This window comes from Rhinatrema bivittatum, chromosome 2 (genome assembly GCF_901001135.1).
Source record: "Rhinatrema bivittatum chromosome 2, aRhiBiv1.1, whole genome shotgun sequence".
NCBI classification, from domain to species: Eukaryota; Metazoa; Chordata; class Amphibia; order Gymnophiona; family Rhinatrematidae; genus Rhinatrema; species Rhinatrema bivittatum.
This window is the reverse complement of record NC_042616.1, coordinates 714,709,250-714,729,962: the sequence shown is the minus strand read 5'-3', so window position 1 is coordinate 714,729,962 and position 20,713 is coordinate 714,709,250. Positions and strand designations below refer to the sequence as shown.

At 45.1% G+C, this 20,713-nt stretch overlaps 1 protein-coding gene across 5 annotated transcripts in view; it reads right to left on the bottom strand.

The window, feature by feature from the left end:
- The window catches only part of LAPTM4B (lysosomal protein transmembrane 4 beta), a 164,259-nt gene that overhangs the window by 85,065 nt on the left and 58,481 nt on the right, over positions 1-20,713 (bottom strand). For 4 of the 5 annotated variants that reach the window (XM_029591766.1, XM_029591764.1, XM_029591765.1 and 1 more), the window contains exons 2-5: positions 20,319-20,430; positions 11,765-11,863; positions 9,902-9,975; positions 2,731-2,853 (exon numbers count right to left, since the gene is read on the bottom strand). In XM_029591766.1, coding sequence (XP_029447626.1) covers positions 2,731-2,853; positions 9,902-9,975; positions 11,765-11,863; positions 20,319-20,430 — 408 coding nt within the window. The remainder of the gene's footprint in view (positions 1-2,730; positions 2,854-9,901; positions 9,976-11,764; positions 11,864-20,318; positions 20,431-20,713) is intronic. The other variant, XM_029591767.1, reaches the window with a different exon arrangement.

Below are 20,713 nucleotides of genomic sequence, written 5' to 3'. Positions count from 1 at the left end.
AAAATAGTTGCAAAATATTTCACAGATTTTTTTTTTTTTTTTTTGCGGGGGGTGGGGGGGGGAGGGGTTTTTTCTGACTCAGCAATGTACTCCTGCTCCTTTGGATTTCCAGCTGAATCAGAATGGTCTCTACTGGGCTCGAGCACAATAAGACTTTATTCACCACTATCTGGGATTTTTCCCTAGTTTATAACCTTCCCCCCCCCCCCCCACCCTTCCAGTCCAGAAATTGCCACAACAGCCCTAGCAGAATTGACTAAATAAAGAGCTAGGAATCTCTACCTTAAATATATTCACAAAAAAAGGAAACTCCAAAGGCAATAGGTCTTAATCACTTAAAACTCTGTAACTTCATTGTAGTAGGAGCTAATATATAATTTCAAAAACTAACTTGTCTGATTACGCATCAGCAAGCCTGACAGCATGTTCTAAAAAACGGACCGCGCAGACCACATTATTTGCGCGTATGCTATTTTTAGTTTTTGTTTTTTTATGCAAGTAAAATATGCCAATTGTTGATAGTACTGCATTGAACAAAGATCTAAGCTTGATTTGTTAATAGTCAAGGAAGATCTAAATTCAACAGTCTGTTTCGTGGTGAGGCTTCTTCAGGAGAAAAGTGATACGTAATCAGACAAGTTACTATTTGAAATTATATATTAGCTCCAACTACAATGAAGTTATAGAGTTTTAAGTGAATAACATCTATTGCCTTTGGAGTTTCCTTTTTTTTGTGAACACAACAGCTCTAGGCCAGGGGCCACAGAGCTCTGGAACCCAGTATGGGTTACCAGCGTACCATGGCTGGGACTTCCAGCTAACCAGAGGCTGTAAATGTTGCCTCTAGAGTAGGGATGGCGAACTCCAGTCCTTCAGTGCCACAACAGGCCAGGTTTTCAGGATATCCAAAATGATTATGCATGAGATAGATTTGTATGCAAATCTATCTCATGCATATTCGTTGTACATATCCTGAAAACCTGGCACTCGAAGACTGGAGTTTATTAACCCTGCTCTAGAGCAGCGGTTCTCAACCGATGTGTCGCAACACCCCAGTTGCCACACTTCCCAGTCCCCTGCTGGCCTAGCTGCTCTCCCTGCCCCAGAAAGATGTAAGCTCTTCCTCTGCCCGGGCTTGAAATGTTGATAGCCCGGGCAGAGGACAGTTGGAGTCAGTGGCACTAGCAGCATGCTCTCTTCTTCCCTGCCCCGCAGCCCAGAAGCAGAAGTGGTGTGCAGCGGCCGCGCACGTGGGAAGAAGAAACCACGCTAAGGTACAAGTAATTGCGGCATCGGCCCAAAGGAGAAGAGCAGCGTGGCCCATAGTAACGTCAGCCCCCCCAGCCGATGGAACTCCTTAGGCCATGAGAATTGTAAGAAGAGGAGGCTACTGCTGCCACTAATTGCTCTTCAGTGGGTGGGGGAGAGAGAGAGTGAGTGTGTGCGTGTGTGTGTGTGTGTGTGTGTGTGTGTGTGTGTGTGTGTGTGTGTGTGTGTGAGAAACAGCATGTAAGTGTGTGACAGAGCCTGTATATATGAGAGGGCGCATGTGTTTAAGTGTGTGATTGAGAACATGTTCGTGTGAAAGTGAGCATGTGATTGTGTGATTGAGAACCTATATGTGGATTGTGGAAGAGACAGCATGTGTATGTGTGTGTGACTGAGAGCATATGTAAGTGAGAGAGAGGAGAAAGTTGCTAGCAAACATCCCTCTCCCCTCCTGCTAATTCACAACAATTTCAGGGCACCTGCAAATCCAATGTTCCCAGGTATGAAGAGCAGAGCATTTTTTTGTCCTTATTTTTAATTATTGGGTTTTGTGTCTGTTTTGAAATATTTTTTTGGTGTCTATAAAATTTTTATATATGTTTTTAATTATTGGGTATTCCATTCATCAACTGTTTTGTAATAATCTGTTCTTTTTATTATTATGGTTTTACTGCAATTGATTTTATATTTCTTGATATGTTTCATGACACTGGTGATGTTTCTCTTTTTTCTTTGTTGCTGCATACAGAGTCTCTGGCTTGCTGCGGTTTCCTTATGCTTTATAATCTCTTAATTCTTTGTAAGATAAGGGGCTGTACATGTGACCGAGGTGAGGTTTTCTGCTGGCATATAGTTTCTGTGAAGGGCTCTATAGCAGCCTGGCTTGTTCCATTTTCCTAATAGTAGGAGTACTGGAGTTTTAAGGCCTGATGTAATATTTTCAGTGCTGACTTTTCTTAGATAAGGTGTTTACTGTGAGTGCTGGAAGTTGGTGCTGTTCTGGTATGAGAGGATTACAATTTATATAATAATACGGTGTCTTTTTAAAAAAAATTCCACCATGTATTGTAATGAGCAGTGTGTCACACATGTGAGCGATGTCTGTCAGGTGTGTCACGATGGGAAAAAGGTTGAGAACCCCAGCCTGAGCAGCAGATACCGGGTGCAGGAATCAAATTCAGATTTCCTGCATGGCAGCACTCAGCACTTCAAATGAGCCATTAGACTGACCTGGTCTTTTCACCCCTTTTTTTTTTTTTTTTTTTTTTTTTAAACTGTTTCTGTCCCAGCTGTTTTCATGCTCCATTGGACCTCCAGCTCCATCAGAACCAGCCTCTATGGTGAGCTACAGTGCCATGCACTTTCACATGCAACCATCAGGAGCCTTTGCTCGTATTTTTATACATTTCTAGTGTTTCTTTCCCCCGAACACAACAAATAGTTTTAACTTCCAATATTTACCAGCTGTCGCAGGTAGTCCTGAATCGTGTTTGGATAAACAAGCACGCTGATTGAGACCAAAGTGTTAAGAGCAAAGTCAAAGATTTGGTAACAAAAGAAAGGGACAATCCAGGCTGCATGTTCCTGCAGAACAAGAGAGAGAGCAAGAGAACATGAGTAACAGAAGGTAAGCAATATTACTGGTGAGTTAAAATACACAAGTTAAATCAATGAAAAAGAAGCAAAAATAAGTTATTAAAATACCAAGAAATAATCAGAGTACCAGTATTATTTAAAGAAAGCAATCTTCTCAGAAAATATTTGTGGGTAACAATTAACAATCAGACAAACAGGTTTTTCAGGTGCCCTGGATATTTATAATCACAACCTGAAGAGCTTTGGCTGTCACAATGTTTGTAGAAAGATACATCCAATTATGGAAACGTATTGACAATATATTACTCCAATGGTCTGGTAATATCATCCAAATAAAAGTTTTTCAATGGCTGAAAATTTGTGAAACTAACTTACAGTTCACTATTTAATATTCCTAGAGAGGAATATAAATCTGATAATAAATAAATATTTAGACATTTTATGTTTTGGACATGAGCTCATTAACAGGTCGATACAGTAAAGTCGAGGTAGAAACAGTGAGGTAGTGTCAGGCACACCCTTCCTCCCCGCACGCACAGTTCTCTTCACTAACTCCCCGATACTCTCCTCTAATCGCATGCAAATGCATGCCGCGGCTTTAAAGCGGTAGGGAAGGGTTATGCCCGCGTAACCCATTTTACTGTATAGGCGCTTAATACAGCGCCTATACAGTAACCTGGGTGCGCTGGTACCTGTCATTTCAAATGACATTTGAAATGACAGGCACCAGGAAGTGTAAAAATCAAAATTTTTAAATACCTGTCGGAGGGCCGTGTGGGTCCAGGCGGCCGGCGGGATCCGGGGGGCCGGTGGTCGCGTGTTAAATCTAGGCCGCGGGCGGATGGGCGCCTGTTCCGGGGGGGGGGGGGGGGGGCGGGTGGACGCGCGTTAGTTTCAGACGGCCGCGTGGGTCCAGGCGGCCGGCGGCGGCGGGAGCCGGGTGGTCGCGTGTTAAATCTAGGCCGCGGGCGGGTGGGCGCCTGTTCCAGGCGGCAGCGGCAGCGGCGGCGGGGGGACACGCGTTAGTTCGAGACGGCCGGTGGGCGGCGGGTGGTCGCGTGTTAAATCTAGGCCGCGTTCGCACAGGCGCGCATTCATTCACTGCCAGTGGGGGCTGAGGAGGCAGCCCCCACCGGCAGTGAATGAATGCGCGCCTGTGCGACCCCTGTGATTCGGCGCTCAAGGCGTGACGTCACGGCATGTGACTGCCTTGAGCGCCGAATCGCAGGGGTCGCACAGGCGCGCATTCATTCATCCAGGCGGAGGAGCCGGTGGCGAAAGCAGCCGGCTCCTCCGCCTGGATGAATGAATTCATTCACTGCCGGTGGGGGCTGCCTCTCCGGCAGCCCCCACCGGCAGTGAATGAATGAATGCGCGCCTGTGCGACCTCCTTCATTATACAGCTAATTCGTTCATTTACATGCCGGGTGCAGGAAGGGTTACGCGTCTGTTTTAAGAAGCGCTACGGACGCACAAAACTGGAGACTGTATCGCTGGTTTGCCTTACGCGTCCGAATTGTGCGCAGCAAGCTCGTTACAGACGAGAAATCTTCAACTGAACTTTACTGTATCAAGCTGTAAGTTTTTATAGAGAGGATATCCTATGACATATGTTTACAAAGCATTTATTAAACAGGTCTTGTTTTCCAAAAAGTGAATTTTAAAAGCATTATGCATGCCAAAGCTGAGAGATTCAGGCAGAGGTCGGGCCTGCGCACCCCACGTGCGCGCATCTCCTGGTACGTGCACAAAATGCTTTTCCTGAAAAAGGGGGCAGGGTGGTGGCAAGGTCTGGGCAGAGCATGGGCATTCCTGGATTTATGAATGAAACCAGCGAGTAAGTATTTACACTCACCAGCGCATGCTGGGGTCCCCAAACCGCATACCTTTTCTTCTGCTATTTATAGCGTGTAAGCCATAAAACAAACAAAATAAAAAACCCTAGGCTAATTAGAGAGGTTTTAAGGGTTGGGGCTAACAGGGTAAAAGGGAAACTATTTAACTAGGGGGGGGGGGGGTTAGAAAGTCCTACCCTTTACCTGGGCAAACTGAGAATGAACTGGGGAAACTGGTAATTGCATCGGAGCACCTCTCTTAAAATCCTCCCACTTACGCAGCAGAGGTGGCATTTGCGAGCACACGCATATGCTCCTATAAAATTGTTCGCAGATTTGCATGCGTACAGCCTATTTTACACCATGCGTGCACATATGCATGTTAGTTATAAAATGACCACGTCTTTTGGTGCAAGTTGGCCTGCGCAGCTGTTTAGAAATTAATGACCCTATTGGGAACTCATGCTATAATCACAAAAGAAGAATGATAATACTGTCAAAAGGATGCTATATTTGTTGCATCATTCTGTTCCAACAGCCAACATTTATCGTATTTTTAACCTCCACTATAAATTGCATTCCATTTTAGTTCTTCTCCTATATTTGTTGCTAGAAATTAAAAGATGCATTAGTTCCTTCTGCCATTTTTCCAGTGAGATCTTCTATGCCCAATAGATTGCTGATTCAAGGACAGTTGAGATATGGATCCACTTCAGCATGTATAAAAACACTTGAGACTAAGCATTGTGTTACAATACTAGGGATGTGAATCGTTTTTGAACGATTAAAATAATAGTCAGATAATTTTAAAATAGTCCAAAATCGTTAGAGTGCACAATACAATACAAATGCCCCCGATTTATCGTCAGGGGCATTTGTATTGTATCGTTAAATAGGGCGCGGGAAAACCGGCACACCAAAAAAACCCTAACACCCACCCCGAACCTTTAAAACAAACCCCCACCCTCCCGAACCCCCCCAAAATGTTTTAAATTACCTGGGGTCCAGTGGGGGGGTCCCGGCACGATCTCCCTCTCTCTGGCCACGACTGCGTTAAGAGAAATGGCGCCGGTGGCCCTTTGCCCTTATCATGTAAGAACATAAGAACATAAGAAAATGCCATACTGGGTCAGACCAAGGGTCCATCAAGCCCAGCATCCTGTTTCCAACAGTGGCCAATCCAGGCCATAAGAACCTGGCAAGTACCCAAAAACTAAGTCTATTCCATTGTAACCATTGCTAATGGCAGTGGCTATTCTCTAAGTGAACTTAATAGCAGGTAATGGACTTCTCCTCCAAGAACTTATCCAATCCTTTTTTAAACACAGCTATACTAACTGCATGAACCACATTCTCTGGCAACAAATTCCAGAGTTTAATTGTGCGTTGAGTAAAAAAGAACTTTCTCCGATTAGTTTTAAATGTGCCCCATGCTAACTTCATGGAGTGTCCCCTAGTCTTTCTACTATCCGAAAGAGTAAATAACCGATTCACATCTACCCGTTCTAGACCTCTCATGATTTTAAACACCTCTATCATATCCCCCCTCAGTCGTCTCTTCTCCAAGCTGAAAAGTCCTAACCTCTTTTGTCTTTCCTCATAGGGGAGTTGTTCCATTCCCCTTATCATTTTGGTAGCCCTTCTCTGTACCTTCTCCATCTCAATTATATCTTTTTTGAGATGCGGCGACCAGAATTGTACACAGTATTCAAGGTGCGGTCTCACCATGGAGCGATACAGAGGCATTATGACATTTTCCGTTTTATTCATCATTCCTTTTCTAATAATTCCCAACATTCTGTTTGCTTTTTTGACTGCCGCAGCACACTGAACCGACGATTTCAATGTGTTATCCACTATGACACCTAGATCTCTTTCTTGGGTTGTAGCACCTAATATGGAACCCAACATCGTGTAATTATAGCATGGGTTATTTTTCCCTATATGCATCACCTTGCACTTATCCACATTAAATTTCATCTGCCATTTGGATGCCCAATTTTCCAGTCTCACAAGGTCTTCCTGCAGTTTATCACAATCTGCTTGTGATTTAACTACTCTGAACAATTTTGTGTCATCTGCAAATTTGATTATCTCACTCGTCGTATTTCTTTCCAGATCATTTATAAATATATTGATATATTGTGACAGGGAAAAGGTAGCGCCGGCGCCATTTTGGTTCCTGGCTCCCGACGTCATGCATGCAGATCGCCCCTGGACCCCCGCTGGACCCCCAGGGACTTTTGGCCAGCTTGGGGGGGCCTCCTGACCCCCACAAGACTTGCCAAAAGTCCAGCGGGGGTCTGGGAGCGACCTCCTGCACGCGGGCCGTATTGCCAATCTTCAAAATGGCGCCGGCGCTACCTTTGTCCTCACTATGTCATACAGGCGACTTGGGGGATTTGTTTTAAAGGTTCGGGGTGGGTTTTAGGGTTTTTTTGGTGTGCCGGTTTTCCCGCCCTCCCCCGATTTACGATTTTTAACGATTAAAAAAAAAAACAAAACCCCACGACAATCAGATTTCCCTCCCCCCCAGCCAAAATCGATCGTTAAGACGATCGATCACACGATTCACACCCCTATACAATACTAAGCTATGAGATCAAGATTCATTTTACAACTACAACTAACTGCAATTTGTGTTTTGTTTATGCAGTTTTTCCCCTTGTCATTTGATTTTTTTCAGTATAACAAAAAGGAAACTGATTGTCTTAATGGAATATTGTAATTGTATTAGATCTTTGTGTTCAGAAGCTCAGATTGGTCAATATTGTTAAAGATCTTAATATTTATTGCTACTGAACAGGTTAACACTGATTGGATTTCTGTTTTTCTTTATGGACTGAACACTGAAACTGACTAGCATGCATTTCCTTTTTAAGAGGTCGATATTCAAAAGCCATTCAGACTTATAACTGAAAAGTTATTTGTCTAAATGGTTACCATGTGATACTGCCTGGAATGCTCTTCCGGAGGATTCCGGAGGATGTGGTGAAGACCAGAACTGTGAAGGACTTCAAAGGGGCGTGGGATAAACACTGTGGATCCATAAAGTCAAGAGGCTGCCAATGAAGAGTGGGTGACTCGCCAGAATGATGGCTACTGCCTGGAGTCAATACCCTTATTAAATAAACATACACAGGCTTACGGTGACTCCAACATCGCTCTAAGCTTCAACAGCAAGAGGAAATGTGGAAAAAAGGATTCACACTCACAAAGAGGGGAGTAGCTGGCTTGTTACGGCGGTTACTACCCCAAATCAAATAAGCCTGATACTTCACTTTCAATGCATATACAGCAAAGTTCTCTGATTCAACGGCAGGGGAGAAGAAAAACTGATACTTCACACATCCAGCAGAGCTCTCTGCTTCAACGGCAGGGGAGAAGAAAAGAGGGTTCGCACTCACAAAGCGGGGAGTAGCTGGCTTGTTACGGCGGTTACTACCCCAAACCAAATGTGCCTGATACTTCACTTTCGATGCACATCCAGCATGGCTCTCTGCTTCAACAGCATGGGAGAATACTTATACGTCACGCATATCCAGCATAGCTCCCTGCTTCAACGGCAGGGGAGAAGAAAAACAACCAATAAGGGCTAATAACATAGTCTGGGTAAAACAAATAAGCATGGGTGCAGCTTGCTTATTGCGGTGGCTACTACCCCTAACGAATCAAGCTAGATATTTCACTTGGATGCAACTCCATCACTGCTCTCTACATTAAAGGTGGGGGTGGAAGGGAAATAGAGCCAAGAGCTAAGAGAAACAGATAAGTATGAGAGAAAATATGTGTGAAGCTTGCTGGGCAGACTAGATGGGCCATTTGGTCTTCTTCTGCCATCATTTCTATGTTTCTATGTTTCTATATATGTTTCTATGTATGTGGCTAAATTCCAGCCGCACAATTTGTTATGCAGCTAGAATTTATTTGCACAAGTCGGGGGCGTTCTGGGGGGTGCGCGAGAGGCATTTCCAGGTGGAGCAGAGTTACTCGCTTAAATTATTTGGCTAACTTCATATTTAGAGTTAGCTGCTTAACCTGTACGGCTAACTAATCAGGCCATAGGGCTGTCCTAAAGTTAGCTGTTTAGACATAACCAGCTAATTATAAGATAGCCAAGTGTATTCAGTGGTGCAACTTTGCCGCTGAATATTCCCTGCTAGTTAGCCAGATGTGTTTTTCCAGCTAACTAGCCGTTCCACACAGTGGCTGAAAATGGACTCCTAAATATCCTCATAGTGATTTATACTCATGAATGAAGTCTATCACTATTCCGTACACTGCTGGATCTTCACATGGATAAGGGCCTTTATAGTAGTTTCCTTGGGGTCCTGACAGCATTTTTTAAACTTCAGGGGGAAGTAGTTTTTTGCTTATCTGATGTACTTGTTCAAAATCTTTTTCAGCATTCTCAGTCCACTTTAGGTACTATATATCGAAACATTCATATCTTGGATGCTAATGCAGACAGAATGACAAAACCCAGCCTTTTGTCAGTCTTAGACTATTATACAAGCTAGTTCCAATATGTTTCTGCATAGGAACTGCATTTTTTGTAATTTTGAAAAAGTTGTTTTTTTACCATATTTTAAAAATGGCTAGATTTTGATTTTTATGTTATTGCATGAAATTTAATACTGAAAAACAGAACAAATGATTACAATATTTGGGATATATGGAGAGTTACGTCCAGAAAAACCCATTAGTGGGTACCCCATGATGGCACATATTTAAAGACATATTTAAAGACATTTAGTCAGATAATTTGCAAGTTATCTGGCTAAATGCTGACTTTTGAATATTTTGGGCACTTATCTGGCTAAAGTTTAGTGAATAACATAGGGGCATACTGGGACAGGATTAAGATAGCTGGATAAGTTAACCAAATAACTCTTAATAGTCAGAGTTAGCCAGACAATTTAGCTGGCCACAGTGTAGTCCTAAAGTTCACCAGACAAAGTTATCAGACTGAGGTAGATCTTAAAACAGTACGCGCGCGTGTACTTTTGTTGGTGCAACTGGCGCCAACAAAAGTACGCCGGATTTTATAAGATACGCGCTAAAGTTTTGCACATGGGCCAATTTGTGGCATATTAGCACAGGTTTTGGAGGCTCCTATATTTCAGTCCTTGTAGGGATTATCCAAGGTAAAATAATTTGGGGCGAAGAAGTAGCAGTTCATATAATAAGGTGTACTTTACCTTGTATGCGCCATATGTAGCCATTCCACAGATCAAAATCATCAGAAGGGAAACTGCGGTAGCAATGCACATATCTGGAAGAAAAACAAACAAAAAAAAAATATTAAAAAAGTTTTCAACTCCTAGAACTGATGAAAGGGATCACTGTAATGGTTAAATTCAATTCTCTATTCCAGTGTAAAAGCAAAGCAAACTCCAGACCCATTCTGGAAGTTCTGGAATAAAGATCTTATATTACAGCTGGAGAGAATCAGAGTAGGAAAAAGAGTCGAAATCCTTCTCATTTCAATAACTCATGAAAGCTGAAGGACTTTAAGAAATGGAAACGAAAACCATCCGCATGACTCTTGTTGTGTGTGTGTGTGTGTTTGGCTAGCTTTGGGACAAGATCTGGAAAATGCCCTGCTAATGACTTGGACAATGGGCATCTTTCAGTGGGGAATAAAGATTGCCTCACCCATTTCTTGCACTGTCTATGTCTACCTCAAATGCTGTCCTCTGTATGTCCGCTTCCTCTGCTGACTACCTCTTCTTACCATATGCCCTCTGTACATGCACATTTTTATTGTGGCACTCTAATTGTTTTATTTATGTATTTCTGAATTTGTATTTGATGCCCTTGTAACAGTCTGCAAAATGAGCAGCAGTGCACAGCAAGGAGGCACATGACCAATAAAGTGAACTAATTTGAAAGTCACCTGGAAAAAAAATGGATTTTAGGTTTGAAGGTTTCGCCAGGTGAATCCTGAGTGTCAGAAGGTAGCTTGTTCTATAGAAGAGGGGCAAGGCGAGAGAAAATGAGAAAGCTAGAGGATGCTTAGACTGATGGCGTGGTCAACAGTCAAAAGTATCTGACAGAAGGAGGAGAGAGTAAAAGAAAACAAAAAGAGGAGCACAGCCAGAATACACTTATAATTCTGGACAAAACATTTGAAAGTAAATTCCATTACAACAGTAAAGCCTATCTGTTTATTTCTGTCTAGCACGTTCTAGGTTCCAGGTTAACAAATAAAGAGCACATATGCATAAAATGCAATTTACCCAGCACACAGTGTTTCAATTTTTAAATCAAGAACAACCTAGTCTATTGTTTCTTATGACAGCATGCTTCCAGTCTGTGACATGGCATGCATGGCTTTGGAACATGGACATGGACATGGGGGTCATTAGGCCCGAGCTGAACCACCTGACTTGTTTCAGTCAGAGAGAATGCAGGACTTGGACACAGATCTCAGAGGGGAAGGCAGCAATTCTTTCCTTAACCTGGCAGCCCGGATACCTGTGATTCAATCCTGCCCCCGCCCATCCGGGCCAGACACTCCCTATCTCAACCACTTGGCAGCTGCCGAGATCTCCATTTCATTCTGCCCAAGTGGAAGCGGAAGTAGGTATTCTCGCTCACCTTGAGCCCCCTACCAGAAGCGGAGTGCTGTCACCAAAGGGGTCTAACAAGGCCGCCACGCAGCAGGCCATGCCAGATCCCTTCACAAACGTACCTGGCTGTCGAGTCATCAAAGCCCAATCCTGGTCCTAATCTTCTTCATCCGTGGCCAAGCACCAAGTGGTGGCCCCAAGGCCACTTCTCTTTCTTACCAGCACCTCGCTGCTTTGTTTCACAGCCTCTAGCATTACCATAGTCTTTCCAGGAGTCTGTCGCCGCCACCACAGAGATCCTGTCATGCGTGGTCTAGGAAGTACCCTCCGCTCACATAGGGACGGGTTCCCCCAATACCTAACGGCTCCGGCTCCTGCATTAAACCAGCACATACCCTCTGCCCAGCCCTCAGAAACTAGACATTTCCCATATTGACAAATGCAATCATCCAGAGCATACAATTCTGCACAATGCACTTCAACGCACACCTGCCTCAGATGAGATCCACCCAAGGGCCGAATGGCCTTGGCTATCCGCCGATTGAATACGGTGCGGTATCTTCCCCTCCATCCAATGCCCAACATTTTCTGCCGGGGTGAAATATTGGACATCATCACACCCGATGCCAGACCAACCAATGTTAAACATTTTTATTCACATAGTTTTGAAAAATTAAGTTCTTACAGTATATACCTTAACAGAACAATTTTGTTTTTAAATCATTTATTACATCAGACACAACATCAAGAGATAATGCAGCTTGTATAGGGAAAAAGATGAAACTGAGATTAGGCCCCAAATATGGATGCAGCAGATGACACCATTATATGTATTCCATTTAATTATAGAGTTATTGGCATAAGAAGCAGACTGCTATTCTAGATGTTTTTGAGTTATTTATTGCATTTTATAGATATAGCTATTGTTCAGCTAGGAAATTAGTTTAACTATATTCATTACTTCGATATGTGTATGTGTCCAAAACATTGTATCCTTGGTTTATTAACTGTACACTGCCCTGAGCTCATATAGCTGGAGAGGTATAAAATGGAATGAATAAATTGTGTATTACATTTGATCATTTGCTTTTTCATCAGCGAACCCAGATTGGATTATAATAAAACAAAATACCCCTTATAGTATAAGAATCATGCGATCCCCTTTCATATACAATATAAAATTCAAGATATAACCCCAAGCATATAACCACCAAACTCCACCACTAAAACCAGCAATGCATAAAACCACACTCCCAGATTCTACTCTCAGGTAAATCCTCCCCATGTTACCCTTTCTCTCAAACTAAAGCTAGAACCATATCATCAGATATTCATTGCCAGTCCTATTCTCCTAGTCAAGCTATTCCTTATGCCCATTCAAAGAAAGAAAACTAGCAGATATGACTTGCAAATACATATCAGAGTCTTACAGTAACAGTAAGCAGAAAAAAATACAACAACATAGATCTGCACAGTCCCAAATCATAAATCTCCACTTAGTTCCTGTCATTTTGCAAAGAATCTTCAATCCACTGTGGAGATACAGTCCTAGTATGCCTGGTAAGGAGCCCAAACCTCATTATATTGAACAAGCTCAGGTCTCAGCGAAATAGTGAGCATATCAATAGATGCAATGTCAGAAACATCAGTTTTCCAAACAGCCATCGTCGTTTAATTTTCCACTGCAGTCCAAATGACAATCTAGAAGCTTTCAGAAGCTTTGAAAATCATCATCTTCAGTCTTTTTCAGGACTTACAGTCCTCTTTTCCTATACACTTATCCTACCATATAGTGTGGACTCAATAGTCATCACATAAAATGCATTATTTTAGCAACAACTGAAGAAACCTCCTGGAAGCACTTAAGTAAATGAAATTTCAGGAAGATATGGTATAGCAAATGTTGCTTACCTGATGTAACAGGTGTTCTCACAGGACAGCAGGATGTTAGTCCTCACAAATGGGTGACATCGAGGATGGAGCCCACCACGGAAAACTTCTGTCAAAGTTTAAACAGAACTTTGACTGGCCCCTACTGGGCATGCCCAGCAAGGCACTGACCCTGCAGCCAGCAGGGGTCTCCCTTCAGTCTGATTTTCAAAGCTACAGGCAGTGCCTAAAAAGGAAAAACAAAACAAACCCAACACCGCGGGGTGGCGGGCGGGTTTCGTGAGGACTAACATCCTGCTGTCCTGTGAGAACACCTGTTACATCAGGTAAGCAACATTTGCTTTCTCACAGGACAAGCAGGATGGTTGTCCTCACAAATGGGTGAGTACCGAGCTGAGGATGTCCTGACTTGCACCAAATGCACCCAATGACGTGCAACAGGCACTACAACTGGGGTGGAATTTGGTAAAGGGCATCCGCACCCTACCGGGAAGGTGGAAGGGTGTTGGTACGTCACGTTGGAAAAAGGTTACGCAAGACAGATTGGCCGAAGATGGAGTCCTGTCTTCCAGCTTTGTCCAAACAATAGTGGGCTGCAAAGGTATGGAGAGAACTCCAGGTTGCAGCCCTGCAGATGTCAGGAAGCGGCACCGATCGAAGGTGTGCCACTGACGTCGCCATGGCCCTCACAGAGTGTGCTTTCACATGGTCTTGAAAAGGAATGCCAGCTTGCTGATAGCAAAAAGAAATGCAGTCCGCCAACCAGGAGGAAAGAGCCTGCTTACCCACAGGATGTCCTAACTTGTTAGGATGGAAAGAGACAAATAATTGAGTGCTCTTCCTGTGAGCAACTGTACGGTCTAGATAAAAAGCTAGAGCTCGTTTGCAGTCTAGGGTATGCAGAGTCTGTTCCCCGGAGTTGGAGTGGGGCCTGGGAAAAAAGATAGGTAGTATGATGGATTGATTAATATGAAACTCAGAAACTACCTTAGGTAAAAATTTAGGGTGAGGGCGGAGTACCGCCCGGTCCTGCAGGAGCTTAGTGTAAGGCGGATAGGTAACTAGGGCCTGCAATTCACTAACCCTGCGAGCTGAAGTGATAGCCAAAAGGAATAACACTTTCCATGTGAGATACTTTAACTCACAGGAGTGCAGAGGTTCGAAAGGAGGTTTCATTAGACGACCAAGAACCAGGTTAAGGTCCCAAGATGGGGCCGGAGGACGTAAGGGTGGCTTCAGATGGAGCAAGCCTTTAAGAAAACGTGTTACTAGGGGTTGTACTGAAATAGGGACACCCTGTACACCTTTATGGAAGGCGGCTACCGCACTGACATGCATTCTGATAGAAGAGGTTTTAAGACCTGATTCAGAGAGATGCCATAAATAGTCCAAGAATTTGGAGATTGGACAGGAAAGGGGATCAAGGGACTGAGAAGTGCACCATGATGTGTACCCTTTTCCATTTGTATGAGTAAGACTTTCTTGTGGAAGGCTTTCGTGAAGCTATCAGGACCCGAGAAACGGAATCTGAAAGGTTGAAAGGCTGAAGGACTAACCTTTCAACATCCATGCCGTCAGGGACAAGGCTTGGAGGTTGGGATGGAGGAGGCATCCGTCGTTTTGAGTGAGCAGATGCGGGTCCTTTCCCAGAGGAATGTGCCTGCGGATGGAGAGATCCTGGAGTATTGGAAACCATACTTGGCGTGGCCAGTAAGGTGCTATCAGGATCATGGTTCCCCCGTCCTGGCGTAGCTTCACGAGAGTCTTTGACACAAGAGGAAGTGGAGGGAATGCATAGAGCAGACCGGTTGTCCACTTGAGGGAGAATGCATCCCTCGGCCGAGAGTGCTGGCTCCGAATGAGAGAGCAGTAATCGTCCACTTTGTGGTTCTGAGGGGACGCAAAGAGGTCTATGTGGGGAGAACCCCACTTGTGAAACAGAGAGGTCGCTACCAGAGGATCGAGTGACCACTCGTGTGGTTGGAAGACACGGCTCAGCTGGTCTGCCAATACATTGTCTACTCCCGGCAGGTAAGTGGCCCTGAGGTACATGGAGTGGGAGAGGGCTTCCGCCCAGATCTGCGCAGCTTCCTGACACAGAAGGAAGGAGCCTGTGCCTCCCTGCTTGTTTATGTACCACATGGCCACTTGGTTGTCCGTCTGGATTAAGATTATCTGATGAAAGAGATGATCTTTGAAAGTGCGGAGCGCATAGCGGATTGCTCGAAGTTCCAGGAAATTGATCTGGTGTTCGGCTTCCTCTTTGGACCATAACCCTTGGGTTTGAAAGTCGTCCACATGGGCTCCCCAACCGATGTGAGAAGCGTCGGTGGTTAGGATTACTTGCGGATCCGGTGGAAGAAAGGGTAAGCCCTGAAGGAGGTTGACCTGAGTCGTCCACCAGGTTAAGGATAGGCGCAGCGCTTGTGTGACTGTGACTATGGAGGACAGAGGCTGAAAAGCTTGAATCCATTGGTGTCGTAGAGTCCATTGTGTTACTCTCATGGCTAGGCGGGTCATGGGAGTGACTTGAACCGAGGATGCCATGTGCCCTAGGAGAATGAGGAACTGGCGAGCCGTGGCAGTGTTCTGAGACTGGAGCTGGCGAGCCAGGGACATCAGGGTGTGGACCCTCTGAAGAGGAAGGTAAGCCTTTGCCTGTAAGGTGTCCAAGTCTGCCCCAATGAAGGATAAGGTTTGAGACGGGACTAAGCAAGATTTCTCGTAATTGACGAGAAACCCTAAGGAAAGGAGTGTTTGAATTGTCAATTTTAGGGAGGATTGAGCTATCTGTTGGGTGGAGGCCCTGATTAGCCAATCGTCCAGGTATGGGTAGACGTGGACACCTTCCTTCCTGAGGAATGCTGCTACCACTACGAGACATTTGGTAAAGACTCGTGGGGCAGAAGCTAGACCGAAAGGGAGGACACGGTATTGATAATGGTCGTGGCCAACTAGAAACCGCAGATATTTGCGATGGGATTGTGTGATCGCAATGTGGGTATAAGCGTCCTTGAGGTCGAGAGAGCACAGCCAATCCCCTCTTTGTAGCAGAGGGAGCAGCGCGCCTAGGGTTACCATTTTGAACTTCTCTTTTTGAAGGTATTTGTTGAGGGCTCAAAGGTCCAAAATGGGACGTAGTCCCCCCGATTTCTTTGGCATTAGGAAGTATCTGGAATAGAATCCCTTGCCTCGTTGAGAGGGAGGAACAGGTTCTATAGCATTTGATTGCAGAAGAAGGGATACTTCCTGTTGTAACTGAGCCAAATGGGTGGATAGACTCCACGCTTGAAGAGGCGGGGAGTCTGCCGGAAGAGTTATGAAGTTGAGGCGGTAACCCTGTGCGATAATTGTTAGCACCCACTGATCTGAGGTGATCTGCAACCAAGGTTGTAGAAAATGGTACAGTCGACCTCCTACAGGGATGTCCGGAAGAGGGGTTTGGCATGTGTTCCCTACAGGGGAGTCAAAGGCCAGCCGCAGGCCCAGGAGGAGGGGCTACAGTAGGCCTTTGTTTCCTAGGCTGACGCGGCTGAGGCCTAGTAGAGGATCGAGCTGGACGAGGCCTGGCCGATGGAGGGTAATAACGGCGTGGTCGAAAGAATGACTTCTTAGAGTCTTTCTTTTGCGGTTGCTTGGAGGTCAGCTCAGGTGGGACAGATGAGAGTTGTTTCAACGTCTCATGGTGGTCTTTCAACTCCGCCACAATCTGCTGAATTTGCTCTCCAAACAAATTATCGCCTAAGCAGGGTAAATCAGCAAGACGATCCTGAACCTCTGGGCGAAGGTTGGATGATTTTAACCAAGCCCAACGTCTGGCTGAGATGGCTGTGGCTGAAACTTTTGTGGAAGCATCGAATATGTCGTAGGCAGTCCGAATCTCGTGCTTCCCTGCCTCAAATCCCTTGTGAAGAAGGGCTTGAAGCTGCGGTTGGTATTGGTCTGGTAACGTGTCAGCATAGTCTTGCATCTGCTTAAGGATGGCTCTGTTGTACTGAGTCATATAAAGTTGATATGAAGCTATGCGTGAAATCAACATAGCTCCATGATAGACTTTCCGTCCAACACTATCTAGGAACTTGTTGTCCCTGGTAGGTGGGGTAGAAGAGTGTGGCTTAAGACGCTTGGCCTTCTTCTGCGCGGACTCAACCACAACAGAGCGATGATCCAGTTGAGGTTTTTGGAAACCTGGTGCTGACTGGACAAGGTAGGTGGAGTCAGCTTTTTTGTTAACTGGGGACACTGATGAAGGAGATTCCCAGTTTTTCTTGAGCAGATCCAAAAACACCTGGTGTATAGGGATGGAAGCGATGATTTTTGGAGCATCCAGAAATTGAAGGAGTTCCATCATCTGGTGTCTGTCGTCAGCTTCAGATTGTAGTTGAAAAGGTACAACTTCTGACATCTCTTTCACAAAGTTAATGAAAGATAGATCCTCAGGAGGAGATCTTTTTCTACTCTCTGTAGGAGATGGAGGCGAAGGCAAATCCGTGTCAGAAGATGTATCATCATCATCACCCCAGGTATCGTAGGGATCAAGTGGGGTTTGTAACCCTGATGGACCTGGCTGAGGCTCTAAAGGCATCGATGGAAACCGAGGTGGAATCGGTGCCGTAGGTGGAACCAGAAATGGCATCGATGGCTTCGGTGCTGTCGATGGAATCGGTGCCTGGCGTGGAATGGATGGAACCGAAGGATATATCGGTGGAGATATACCAGAAGGCACCGATGGAACCACCCCGGAAGGGGGAATCCGGAACGGTGTTTCTCCTGCCGATGAAAATCCAGTCGGAGACGGTGGTGTTGTCGATGGCACTGGAATCACCGATGGAAGGGCCGTCATGAGCGCCTCCATGCGGCTCAGTAGCGGTGCTAGCGCTTGTATAAACGGCTCGGTGGTCGGTTCCCTCCTCGGTGGCGAAGCCGGTGCCGGTGTCGGTGCCGGGGGCGGCACTGGAACCGGTGCCGGAGACGGTGCCGATGGAGGTTGCAATTTCTTCATCGCTTTCTCGATGGCCTCCTGGACCAGCCGGTCCAGTTCTGCCCGGAGACCAGGGGTAACCATACCCGGCTCGACGGGAGAGGGAGGCTGAGGCAGGGCCGGAGGGACCACCGTAACCGGTGGGATCACGGCCCCCGCACCCCGGGAGGGTGAGGGTTTCCTCGATGCCTGCGAACGAGACGTGGAGGGTGTCCGGTGTGTTCGCGGCTTCTTTGTCGGTGGCTCGGCTTGAGCAGAGGTCGATGGCTGTGGATCCTCGACAGGCCGAGATTTGTGCCGTCGATAGCGGTGCTTTTCCTTCCGATCCCCTCGCCCATCCGGGGAAGGGACGGGAGTCGACGGCCGAGAAGCGATCGATGGCGGGCGGTCACCGGAGGGTTGACGATGATGGTACAACTTCGACGGTGCCGGTTCCGATGACGTCGATGCTATCGATGGCGTTGGGGTGGGTGCATGGAAGAGGAGCCCCATCTTCTCCATCCTGGCTTTGCGACCCTTGGGTGTCATTAAGGCACATTTGGTGCAAGTCAGGACATCATGCTCACTACCCAAACACATCACACAAACCCTGTGGGGGTCTGTGATGGACATAGTCCGGGTACAATCCGGACAACGGCGGAACCCCGTTGCCATGGCCTGAAGCCAAAATTTAGGCTGGGGATCGGTAAGTGCCAACAGGCCTCAAGGGCCAAATTCGACGGTAGTCGATGGAAAAAGGCAAAAAACTTACCGGGTTCCGTAAGATGACTAAAAATTTGTCGAAGGGAGACCCCTGAGGGGCAAATTTTCTTAGGAAATTAACTTCCAAATTCCTGTCAGGAATGTGGTTAGAGAGCTCCTTTCACCGCGTGGCAACTGCTGCGCGGAAAAAAGAAGACTGAAGGGAGACCCCTGCTGGCTGCAGGGTCAGTGCCTTGCTGGGCATGCCCAGTAGGGGCCAGTCAAAGTTCTGTTTAAACTTTGACAGAAGTTTTCCGTGGTGGGCTCCATCCTCGATGTCACCCATTTGTGAGGACAACCATCCTGCTTGTCCTGTGAGAAAAGTTGTATCTGATTGACCAGAGAAAATGTATTGCATCATTGCATTCCATATCTAGAGCTATCCTTAACATTCCGAAAGAACAAGTGTGTGTCTGTGACTATTTTTCTTCTTTGATTACTTATGTACTGTACATTGTATTTTTAACATGTATGTATAATTATGTGTTTAAGAATTTGTCTGTTTCACTGTAATCCCCTTTGAACTATTGGATGTATGCAGACTAGAAATTTTCTGTGTGTTTTTATGAGAGAGAGAGCACCTCTGCATAGAAATCAATATGTCACGTTCTATTTATACCATGGTAAGAGGAGGTCCTTTTAACTCGATGTGGAGTTGGTTTGGGGGGGGGGGGGGCGGGGAGAGAAGTTTACATGCACAGTCAGAGGCATGAACCCCAAAGTTGACATCACTGAAGATTTTCTGCTCTTTGAATTGATGAAAAGTACAGGAGGAGCTGATTTATACAATGCAGTCTCTACCTGACTTGATGCGACTCTACCTAGCTTGTCTGAAACTATGCAGAGAGTGCAGTGTATAAATCAACTCCTCTTGTACCTTTCATCGATTCAAACGACAGAAAATCTTCAGTGATACCAACTTTGCTGTTCGTACCTCTGTATATGTAAAACCACCTCCCTTCCCCCAACCCCACACAGAGTTAAAAGTAACCCCCCCCCCCACTCCCTTTACAGTAGTATAAACAGATTGCCTATGCGATCTGGAAGCAGGATAATTTTCCTAAACATGCCCCCACCCCCTTTTTTTTTTTTTTTTTTTTTTTAATCATGGGCACTATTTTCTCTATATTTTATAGCATTTTGATAACTCTAGGGGTTGGTGATCTATTTTTATCAATATGTTTAGTCTAGAATGTGGACGTTGCAACCTAAGGACCAGATACACTGTAGTACACATTAGAGCAAACAGGGTGTACATAAAAGCCACATGGATTTCCCCAATCAGGTTTAAGACAGATTACACCCACTGCATGATCTGTTATTTATTCTTGGACAAAATCCTCAGAAATTTGATTCAATAAATATAGTACAATATAATTGAAATTAGAAAAAAAAACCTGACAGGGACAGAAATTGTGCTTCTCCACTTACTGGCATCGTCCATAAAGTCAAAGTCACTGCCCAATTCAGTGCTTGGTAAGTGATACTGGTCAGAATCAGAGAGGGCACTCAGCAAAATCAGAAGAACCACTCCATTGATGATCTGCCAAAGAAATAAAACACTAACTGTAAACATAAGTACTTTTGTTGTCTTGAAAAGAAAATGTAATTATTTTTGCATAAAAATTAATCAATTACATCCACAAAAAGCACCTTTTATCAGTCACAGAGGAACTAGCTGCTATGCTTTGACTTCTTAAAGCCTTGTATGTATCTAATTACAGCTGCAAATAATGAATATGGAAAGCCTATGGTAGGCATTCCAATGAAGTTTCTAAATTTAAAAAGCTAAGAAAATAAACATAGTTAGAAAGGTGCATGCCCCT